The sequence below is a fragment of the Chrysochloris asiatica genome, unplaced genomic scaffold, assembly GCF_000296735.1.
Source record: "Chrysochloris asiatica unplaced genomic scaffold, ChrAsi1.0 scaffold00019, whole genome shotgun sequence".
Taxonomy (NCBI): domain Eukaryota; kingdom Metazoa; phylum Chordata; class Mammalia; order Afrosoricida; family Chrysochloridae; genus Chrysochloris; species Chrysochloris asiatica.
In genome coordinates this window covers 2,300,853-2,312,404 of record NW_006408537.1, presented here as the reverse complement: position 1 = coordinate 2,312,404, position 11,552 = coordinate 2,300,853, and the positions used below count along the sequence as shown (strand labels likewise).

General features: G+C 38.4%; 1 protein-coding gene across 1 annotated transcript in view; it reads left to right on the top strand.

Annotated features, from left to right (window-relative positions):
• Positions 1–11,552, top strand: part of PKHD1 (polycystic kidney and hepatic disease 1 (autosomal recessive)) — a 722,421-nt gene that overhangs the window by 246,531 nt on the left and 464,338 nt on the right. The window contains 1 exon segment of the mRNA XM_006835767.1: positions 2,210–2,422. Coding sequence (XP_006835830.1) covers positions 2,210–2,422 — 213 coding nt within the window.

Below are 11,552 nucleotides of genomic sequence, written 5' to 3'. Positions count from 1 at the left end.
TTTGGTTGTTTGTTTGTGATGTACATAAAAACACTCAGGAATATATAATAATTTAAACAATCAAAGCGCACATTCTGCAAGCCTGCCTCCTGGTCACCAGCACACAGCCTTTCTCTTTCCATGAGTGTAGAGTCCTCTGCTGCTCTCTCTCTCCATGTCCCCATCTCTGCCTCCATCTCTGGTGTCACTGCTTCTCTGGATAAGGTCCCACATTCCCTTTGTGTCCTTCTCCCTTGATGGTCTTAGGGTCCTCTGTTCCTGGAATGTCGATTAACTTGGAAACTGTCTTTGGAATTATTTCTGACATCTTGCTTCTTCTAAATCGTTTGTCTACTATTAGATCATTTGAGACAACATATAAGCTTATAGACTAAGTATAATAGCAATATCCTCTGTAAAAAAATGTGTGTGTACGTAGGAAATTTGGGCACTTAAGCAAGATAAGAGTAATACCCATGTGTGAAACCAAAAGATCAATTCTATGCTATTTTAGTTTATTTAGTAATAAACTAATTTGGGATGTGATCTGGGGGGCTGTCTTCTCTAGGCCTTTACTCTGAAAACTTTGCTGTTGAGTAGAAGATCTAGTTCAGTGATTTTGCAAACCACTTATAGGAGAGAATTACTGAGAATTACTCATTCAGGTTGAAGTGTTGGTTTATATGAGATGTGCTGTTTATTCTGGTGTTACTGAGAAAATCGGTGTGAAATATAAGTACTGTAAAGATTTTTGAACACAAGTATTATAAAGATGAAGGCATCTTAACTATTAACTATGGTACGTATTTGCTTTCACTGTATAAAGTAGTATTTAAAAATATGATCCCTCTGTTATAGACAAATTGAACTTCAGAGCAAAATAGTATCAACATCATTTCAGGTTATTTGGTTGTAATTAATGGAAACCTACTTTCCTTTAAAAAAGGGTAATTACTGGAAAGCTATTTTGCAGCTTACAGAATCAAAAGGAAGTCTTGTATACTGAGTGCAAAAGTAGATACTTCTACACTTTGAAGAGAGGAGTAGTGCCCATGGGCATCTCAGAAACAGAAACTCCAGACTTTCCCGACTTGCTAGAATAACACCACAGTAGTTAATCAGATCTGGGCCTTTTGTTTTTCCCCCCATATTTCCTATTGGAGGCTGGGTATGTGACTCAGATTATGGTAGGACAGGGCACCTTGATTGACAGTCCCACTCATCTGTAGTTAATGGAGCAGAGAATTTTCCAAAGACATTAGTGTCTATTATCAAAAGAAAAGGAACATAACATCAGACTGCTAACTGCCAGACCATTGGTTCAAATCTACCAACTGTTCCACAGAAGAATGATGAGTTTGTCTGCTCCTAAAAAAAAGATTGACTGTCTAGGAAACACTAAGGAGTAATTCTACTCTATCCTGTAGGGTGGCTATGAGTCAGAATCGACTCAATGGCAATGTTGTTGGCGTTTTATCTAAAGAAAGTAAAAGGAATGCTGGTCAACTAAACTGCCATGATGTTTGCCCACCATTACATTTTTCTTTTCTCATAATGTTTGTAATTTTGGTACTTTTACTTCTATTTCTATTTCCTGTATATTTGTTTCCGTGTCTCCCCTCACCATATAATTTTATAAACATTTTTCTTTGTTACTAAATGGCAAAAATAGAAGTCTTCACATCTCTTACTAGGCAGTCCAAGAATGTTGGGCATTTAGGTTATTGTTATAAAAATATTCTAAACAAAGCTATAGGGAATATCTTTAAGCATATAGTTGGTTCTATATTTTGTATTGTGTTCTTACCAGAGAGGAATAGAAGGTGAATGTACAAGTATCTTATGATTATTTGAGCATGAAGGTCAAAGGAAAAGAACATAGTTCTAATATATTTTGGTGTGTTGTACTTGGAGGACTGATATATATGCTCTCTGAGATAAAGAGGATTTCCTTGTAGTGCCCCTTTTATTATAGCCAGGAATACTCTGGGAAGGAAAGAATATCCAGAGTTGATAGCTAGCCTAAACTGGCTCGCTCAATTATATAGTACTTTTGCTCCCAGAGGTTTTATCCCCCCTGTTGTGCTTCTAGAAGAGAGGGCATAATAAAATAAATTTAAACCCCAGCAGAAATACAAAAATGAAGAGCATTTCACCAGACTTTAAAACTGTCAAGAGGAGCTGAGCCTCATCCACTCACACACTAACAATTTTCTTTTTGGACTATTAGGAGGCAAGCTGGTTTTCATGAATTCAGGACCAGTTGAGCTCAGGGCCCACTCCATCCTTGTGTCTGATGGTGGAGAGCTCCGGATTGGATCCAAGGACAAGCCTTTCCAAGGCAAAGCTCACATCAAACTCTATGGGAGTGTCCACTCTACCCACTTCTTTCCATATGGAGCAAAGTTCTTGGCTGTGAGAAATGGAACTCTTTCCCTGCATGGTGAGTGAGGCAATTTGTCTAGAGGAAATGAGTTGAGTTGTGTCTTGTGAATGTGGGGACAATGGGGGGAAACTACAAAACTATTAAACATACACACATGAAATACAACTTTTTGACTAGCATATTCTGAGGCAACAAAACACACACACACAAAATACAAGCCTTACACTATCATATTCTGAGGCAACAAGGTCAACTAGAATGCAGGTAATATTTCCTTAAATAAGAAATATTAATTGTTCTGATTCCCATCACAGAGTATACTATGGTTTCTGTTTATTCATTTCCCTTTTTATAAGAAGATTATATTCCATACTTGCCTGCTAACCCAAAAGTTAATGATTTGAACCTACCAACCACTCTTAAGGAAAAAGATGTGGCAGTGTGCTTCAGTAAAGATTTACAACCTTGGAAACACCTGGGGTAGTTCTACTCTGCCCTACAGGGTCCCTATGTGCTGGAATTGGCAAAGAAAGGGAGTGGGGGTTCTCTTTGCTGTCTGGGACTTGCAGGGGATCCTTGTGGGTTGAATTCACTTCCCTGCCCCATGAAGAATGGGGTTAGCTATGCACTTGCTTTGCTCAATGGAATGTGAGCAGAAATGATATAATCCATGGCCAAGCAGAAGTTTTATGCCATGCTTTGGCCATTTTATTCTTTCCCATCTGCTTGAGAATAGCCTTTCCCAGATAGGAGCAGTTTCTTCAGTTTGAGAACCTGAATGAAAACAAACAGGAGCAGAGCTGTAGTTGGCCTACCGCTGTCTAGCATGTGAATGAGGAACACATCATCATCGTCACAATCCACAGAAATTTGTGTTTGTCACTGCAGCATAACCAAGGGAAAACTGGCTGTACAATTTCTTAGCATTCACTGCTGTTTCTGACACGTCATAGCCTGACATTACAAACGAAACAGACACTCATTTTATTGTTGTTGCTGTGTTCCTCTCTGGAACAAGGTTCAGTTACAGTTCTGCTTAACTCGCTTACAGATGGTCTGTGTGTCTATGGATTCCTGGGAGAGGACAAGTGTTAGGTTACAGTGTGTTTCTGCTCAGCGCTATCTGTCTTCTGATCACCTAATCCCATTTTCCAAAATGGATTATTGTTTCCTTCAGATTTAGGAAATTACCAGCATAACCGTTAGTCACAACTGGAAAATATGTTTAAAATGCTGAACTTTAAGTTTGTGTCTTTCGGCAAATGCTGGTATATGTTTGGTTGCATATATTGAGGCAAAAAAGGCAGATAAAAAATATGGGCTTCAAATAGTGGCCCAATCTCCAGAAAACATGATATCTTTAATGGCATTTTTATATTGGCAGAACAAAATAAAATCCCACCAAATCCATTTGCCGTTGAGTTAATTTGGATTTACAGTACTCTGTAGGACAAGAGTAGAATTGCCTCATATGGACTGGTTAGGAGCTGAGTGGTTTAAACACTATGCCACCAAGATGCTTTAAAATTCCACCACTGTAGAATAAGCAGTGGGTCTCAAGGTCCATTTGAACTGCAAGGTTGGCTGTTCAAACGCACCATGTGCTCCTCGGAAGCCCTATACAGGGTTATTATGACAGTACGTAAACAATAACAATCACAAAATAACCGCTCTAGCTATGGGCATGGATCTCTGCTGAGGGACCTGCCACTTTTCTCTGTCCAGGTTCTATTATCATCATTGTCTACTAAACTCACTATGAGAGGAGGTATTTAGGCAAATAATAGCAAATTTTTTTTTTTTTTTTTTTTTTTTGTCTTCTAGTTTTTCATCAAATATTTATTAATTGTTGAGTATAGATATTGGGGGTCACATTTTGCATACAAATGATTTAAAAAACCACCGTAACTACCTGGGATAGAAACACCAAATGATTAGAATATTGACTTTTATGTTTTACTTCCAAGGAGGTCTTGTTTGTTTCCCCCCCTCATATCTTTTTATCTACAAGCTCTTCTGTTGATATTGTAGTCCAGAATCCATGACAGTCTTCTGTCTATTCACATGTCAGCCATGGTATTCAAGTGTTTACTTTAGCCCAACAGTCACCTAGGCCATGAACCCAACATGCTGCTGTTTATCACTGGAAACTGATGGAGGAGAGCCAGAGGTTAAACCAGCCCATGAACCATCTGAAGAAGCCCAAGGATAAGCAGGGACCCTCGGATTTGAGAATCAGTGGCTTATATGAGGAGTCTCTGAGTGGTACAAAGTGGTAACAGATTTCCCCTCTGACATGGTAGTATATCATGATTAAAATCATTAAGTAATTCCACTGGTCTTTTTCCAGGGCCAAAGGTGGGTGACATTGGAGCTTTAGGGAAAAACTAATTCTCTTTTGCTGTTAAGTATGCTAGACAGTGAATGATTTGATTCACTGCTTTGTAGCCAGAAAGTCCCTAACAAACCAACATTCATTCAGCTTTCCATGAAAAGGTAGTGAGGAGATTTATTGGAATAATGTAGATGCTTTTGAAGAGATGTCTTAAATTCAGATTTCTGGGCCTCAACTCCAGAGCCTGATTCACTTGCCCTGTGGTGCATGCCTAGGAATAGGCATTTCAGTGGACCCCTCAGGTGTTATAATTCAGGTAGCCCACTGACTACACTCAGAAAAAAAACACTGTTTTGGTGGGTAGTGATTTTGGAATTGGAAATCAGCCTGGCTCTCCCACTATCAGCCATGACCCTGAGCAAATTCATTTCTGTAGAATCAAGGAAACAATCAGCACCCACCTCAGAGACTTGCTGCATGTGGAGTGCTCTAGCGTATCTACTACACAGTGAACCAGAAATATTCATTTTTACTATTTTGATGACATTATCCTTTTTCCCCAAAAGCATTGAGTCCCCAGCAGATCAATATTTGATATGGGACAAGAGCTATCTAAAAATTTATCTTGTTACTAATATTCTTCTCCCTCTCTTTTCATCAGTGTAGGAGAGAGTTTTTCGCTTTGGAGATCATGGGTAACAACATTTCCAGACATCTTATGCTCTGTTCCCACCACCCAGTGAATGAATACCTTTTGATTTTAATCTTTCTTGGTACAGCTGCTTCCTAGCAGTGTATAACTACCATGGCTGGGCATGGTTACAATAAAAGCTTCTAGGAAACCATTTGCATGGGCCCCAGTGTAGCCAGAAGCAGAGCACTGCCTAACAAGTGGAGTCTATTGCGTGCCTTTTATTCCTCACATCCAGCAATAAGAGGACTGACGGATTCTAATTTAACTCCAGCTTGGCTTATATGGAATCACACAAATGGCTCTGCATGTCAGTAATATCGCTTTTCCCACGTCTCCCTCCCAACTCATTCTTCATGTTGCCCCTTGCAACCCTTCTACTCCAGCTGATTTTTATTATAGATTAAAATTGCAAAGCAAACAGGCTTTACTGCTCAGCTGTCAAGAGGAAAGATGGAGCTGAAAGCACTTTTCATGTCTTTATTGTAGAAAGACTCTCACACATGAATACACTCACACTCACACACACACCTACACTGACATGTACACATACCCCACACAGTCTTTCTTTCTGTCTGTTCTGGTGAGGGTAGGGACAGAGCATGTTTTGATTCTCTGGTAGAGTTCAGATTGCTTAGTAAGTTCTGTCAGGTGCTCACTTGATATGTTAATATGACAAAGGGTTGCTGGATTCCTCCAGGGTGGCAGTCTGAGGGTATAGGGTGGTTGTAGTCACTGTGGAAATTTCACTTCTGACTTTTGCTTCTGCTGCCCTTTCTGCCAGTCTAGGTTCACCACCCTAAACCAAGTGCCAATCATATGTTACTTTTCAAGGGGGTCGCTGTCAGCCGGAACAACTTGAATTTTTGACAATGTAATTATGGCTCTTGCTTCCACAGTGGGAGTCTGAGCAGGATGGTGAGGTTTTATTGATTGTTCAGCAGGGAAATTTATCAATGTCTCTGACTTCATTTTCCAGTTCCTCCCTGGGAAATTTGGTTGACAGTTTCTTAGGAGAAAAGCAGTCTTATGGCCTTGACTGGACTTATGTCTTTGTCCTTTTCAAGAAATTACCAGATATAGGCATTCTCAGATAAGCTAGTAGCTGGGAATGATTTAACAAAACTGTAATGCAATTGTTATGAACATACAACTCAGTAGGAATAAATCATAAGAAGTTGTCTAAACAGGCAAGTCTGTGGTTTGTTTTCTTTCTAAAAATGTCAAATATCTGTATTATATATTATATTTGTGCAAAGTCTTATAATTTTCACAAGTACTATATTTTCAGCACTGGTATTCTAGTTGATAAAGAATATCAGGCTGTCTTGGAGCAGAGGGCTGGGTCCTGTGGAATGTGACTTGTGTGGCAGTGTCTTCCTGGTCACTGGTTTTCAGAGTGTCTGCAGAATCTGAAAAGTCACTGAAGGGACTTCAGGAGTTTCACAAACAATAACTATTTTGAGGTAAAACAATAAAGGTTGAAACTGCTCAAGCAATCCATTTTTTGCTTGTATCAGTCCTGTACTGGTATTCAAAATTTCATACACTAAATAGTGATCTATTAAGTCATCCTTTTAACTGTCATATGTGAGTCCTTTTGAGGAGCCCAGGGCTTCTATTTTCATGATCCTAGTTTCTCCCTAGACAGATGGAGCTCCTGAACATTTTCTATAGGGTCTGTTCTTGGATGTAGGATAAAACTTTCCAAAGCCCATTTTCCTTTTATAGTCATTCCTTTTTATCTAAAAATATATATTGAGACCTCTGTTTTTCTGTTATTTGATGAATCATTTCAAATCTCTCTTCTCCATCCATAGAATATGTTGCTTCTTCTAACCTATTCTGGATCTTTGCTCCTTCCTGTTCAGAATTCTGCCTGTAGAGACTCATCTTCAGAACTGTATCAGACTATATTCATAAAGTTTTTACTAGCCAATTTTTTTTTTTTTTTCAGAGATAGATAGCCAGGGCCTCTTTGCTAATCTGTCTTAGTTTGGAAGTTTCACAGAAACTGGTACACTTGTTCAAGCCTACATTTGAAAATGTCTCCCTGTTGGTTTTAAGTCACCTAAGACCTCAGATATTGTGACAGCAGTCTAAAACCTAATATTTTAGTTTAACTAGTTTAAAGAACCCTTGTGTTTTCCCAGTAGCACTTGTGTCTGGATTGACCACCTCCCATTCTTCAGATGAACTATTTCCCAATACAAATACACAAACATACAAACATGTGCACACATACACACACCTCCCTGATCAAAGGTGAGTTACCATCTTCTTTCATGACTGGACCTCCCTGGTCTTAATGGATGACAAATGAGTCAAAAAGTGTGTACAGCTGAAACAGTTATAGTGCCCTATTCCCCTGTACTCTGTATCTAGTCCTAAGACTGGTAGGGGAATTGAGCTACACTTCCTGAGGCCTTCCTTACTTATTTTTTGAACTAACATAGAAGACACAACTTTTTTCTTCTCTGGTGGAAACCATAAGCCCATTCGAAGCCATGTGGGGGAAGCCAATAAGGAAGACAGAGTAAAGCCAATCCATGCAGAGGAACCCAGTGGTGAGAGACGGAACCTAGATGCCATGCAGAGCTCTGGATGTAGTCAGTTATCTTCTTACCCAGCCTGAAGTTGGATTACAGGAGCTTACCCAGCCTGAAGTTGGATTACAGGAGCTTAGCTTCATTTCGTCTAAGTTTTTTACACTGGGTTCTGTCCCTTAGCATTAACTAACTGACATCAAGTAAATTCCGACTCATGGTAACCCCATGTGTTTCAGAGTAGAACTGTGTTCCATAGGGTTTTCAAGGGCTAATTTTTCAGATGCAGAATAAGCACTGGACTGGTAACTGCAAGGTCAGCAGTTCAAACCCACCAACCACACCTTACAAACCCTATATGGAGTTACTATGAGTTGAAACTGACTCGATGTCACCTAACAACAACAACAACAATTTTTCAGAAGTAGATTGTGATATTTTTCTTTCATATCACCTTTGGAAGGTCTTGAACCTCCAAACTTTCAGTTAGTAACCAAAAGTATTCATTATTTGCAGAACCCAGAGAGTCCTTCCTGTTACTTACAACTTAAATATTTAAGATTAACACACACACATATATTTGTCTGAGGGAGAATTAAAAAATTCATATAAAAATGGAATTGAAGATAATGGAATTTTTCTATGCACTTTTGAAGCCCCTCAAATTTATGCATCAACTACTAAAACCAGTGATGATGAAATGGAATAATTCTACTAAATTCTTCAGTCTGAAATTGATCAAACATGCAATCGAGTTATAATGATAATTATTGGTGATTGAAATGTAAAGGTTGGAAAAAAAGAAGAAGGATCAGTAGTTAGAAAATTTGGCCATGGTGATAGAAATGATGCTGAAGATTGAATGATAAAATTTTGCAAAACCAATGACTTTATTGCAAATACCTTTTTTCAACAACAAAACAGGCAACTATACATATGGACCTCACGATACAGAATTCAAAGGAATTAAATTGATTACATTTGTGGAAAGACATGGTGGAAAAGCTCAGTATCATCAGTCAAAACCAGATCAGGGGCAGACTATGGAACAGACCATCAGTTGCTCATATGCAAGTTCAGGCTGAAGTGGAAGAAAATTAAAACAAGTCCACAAGAGCCAAAGTATGACCTTGAATTTAAAGACTGAATTTAAACTGAATTTAAAGACTATCTGAAGAAAAGATTTGAAATATTAGACATTAATGACAGAAGATCAAAAGAGCTGTGAAATGACGTCAAGTACATCATCCAGAAAGAAAGCAAAAGATCATTAAAAATACAGGAAAGATGGAAAAGATCAAAATGAATGTCAGAAGAGACTCTAAAATTTGGTCTGCAGCACAGAGATGCTAAAGCTAATACAAGAATTGAGGAAGTAAATGAGATGAGCAGAAAATTTCAAAGGGCAGCTCAAGAAGACAAAGTAAAGTATTATCATGAAATGTGCAAAGACCTGGAGTTAGAAAACCAAAAGGGAAGAACACACTCAGTATTTCTCAAGCTGAAAGAACCAAAGAAAAAAGATCAAACTTTAACTTAAGATAATGAGGGATTCCAAGGGCAAATGTTGAATGATGCAGAACGAATGAAAAGAAGATGGAAGGTATACACAGAGTCACTCTACCATAAAGAAATGGTCTTTGTTCAACCATATCAAGAGCAAATGGTACTGAAGGAAGCAGTTCAAACTGCACTAAAGGCATTGGTTAAAAAAAAAAAAAAAAAGCTCCAGGAATTAACAGAATACAAATTGAAATCTTTCCATAAAGTGATGCAGAGCAGGTGGCACTCACTCATCTATGCCAGCAAATTTAGAACACTGCTACCTGTTCAGCTGATAGGAATATATCCATATTTGTGACAGTTACAAAGAGAAGTGACCCAATGGAATGTGGAAATCATTGAACAATATAATTAATATATTATGCAAGTAAAATTTTGCTGAAGATAATTTAAAAATGACTGCAAGTGTACATTGACAGAAAGCTGCCTCGTATTCAGATGAGGACATCATTGCTGACATCAGATGGATCTTGGCTGAAAGCAAAGAATATCAGTAAGAAGTTTGATTGTTGGTTGTTGGTATGTTGATTTTGTGCTGTGGAGTTGGTTCCAACTCGAAGCGACCTTGCATAGGGTTTCCGAGGCTGTGAATTTTTACAGGAACAGAATGCCTCATCGTTCTCCTGAAGAACAGCTGGCAGTTCCGAACTGCTAACCTTAAGGTTAGAAGCTCGACTCGAACCACTACACTACCAGAGCTCCTTGATGTTTACCTGTGAAAGATGTTTACCTGCGCTTTATTGACTATGCAAAATTATCCAACTATGTGGCTCATGATAAGCTATGGATAACATTGCAAAGAATGGGTATACCAGAACACTTAATTGTGCTCATGTGGAACCTGTACATAGACCAAAAAGAGGCAACTGTTGAAACAGAAAAAGGGAATACTAAATGGTTTAAAATCAGGAAAGGTGTACACCAGGACTGTATTCTTTCACGCTGCTTATTCAATCTGTATGCTGAGCAAATGCTCTGAGAAGTTGGATTATATGACAAGAAAAGCATGACGTCAGAATTGGAGGAAGATTCATTGACAGTCTGTGATATACAGATGATACAACCTTACTTTTGATGATGAGATAAAAGACTACAACTTTCAATATGGATTGCACCTTAATGTGAAGGAAACAAAAATGATCACAACTGGACCAATCAATAACATCATGATAATGGAGAAAAGGTTAAAGCTGTCAAAGACTTTATTTTGCTTGGATTCACAATCAACACTCATGGAAGTAGTAGTCAAAAAATCAAGTGACATATTGCAATAAGCAAATATGCTGCACAAGAAATCTTTAGTGTTCAAGAGCAAAGATATCAGTTTAAGGGCTAAGATTCACCTGTCCCAAGGCTATATTCAATAACCTCATAAGTTTGTGAAAGTTGGACAATGAATAAGAGAGATCATAGAAGAATTGATGCCTTTGAGTTGTGGTGTTAGAGAAGAATATTGAAAGTACCATGGACTGCCAGAAGAACAAACAAATTTGTGTTGGAAGAAGTACAGCTAGAATGCTCCTTAGCAGCCAGGATGGCCAGACTTGATCTTCAGACATATTATCAGGATTACCAATCCATGGAGAAGGACATTATATTTTGCAAAGTAGAAGCTCAGTGAAAAAGAGGAAAAACCCAAGTGAGATGGATTGGCACAGTGGTAGCAGCAATGGTTTCATGCATAACAACTATTATGAGGAGGGTGTAGTGTTTCGTTCTGTTGTGCATAGAGTTATTATGAGTTGGAACCAACTCAACAGCAGCTAACGAGAATAACAACAGTGAGTAATTGGAAGGTGAAAGTTAGTAACAAAGTGTAGGATCAGCAGCTGAAAAGTATGGCTCTTGATAATGGAAATGACACCGGAGATCAAGTGATAGAATTTTGCAATACCAACAACTTATTCATAGCAAATACCTTTTTTCAAAATCACAAATGGCAGCTCTACATGTGGGCTCACTAGATGGAATATATAAGAATCAAACTGACTACATTTGTATAAAGAGATGATGGAGGCATTCACTTATCTCTGCCAAGAAATTTGGGAGACA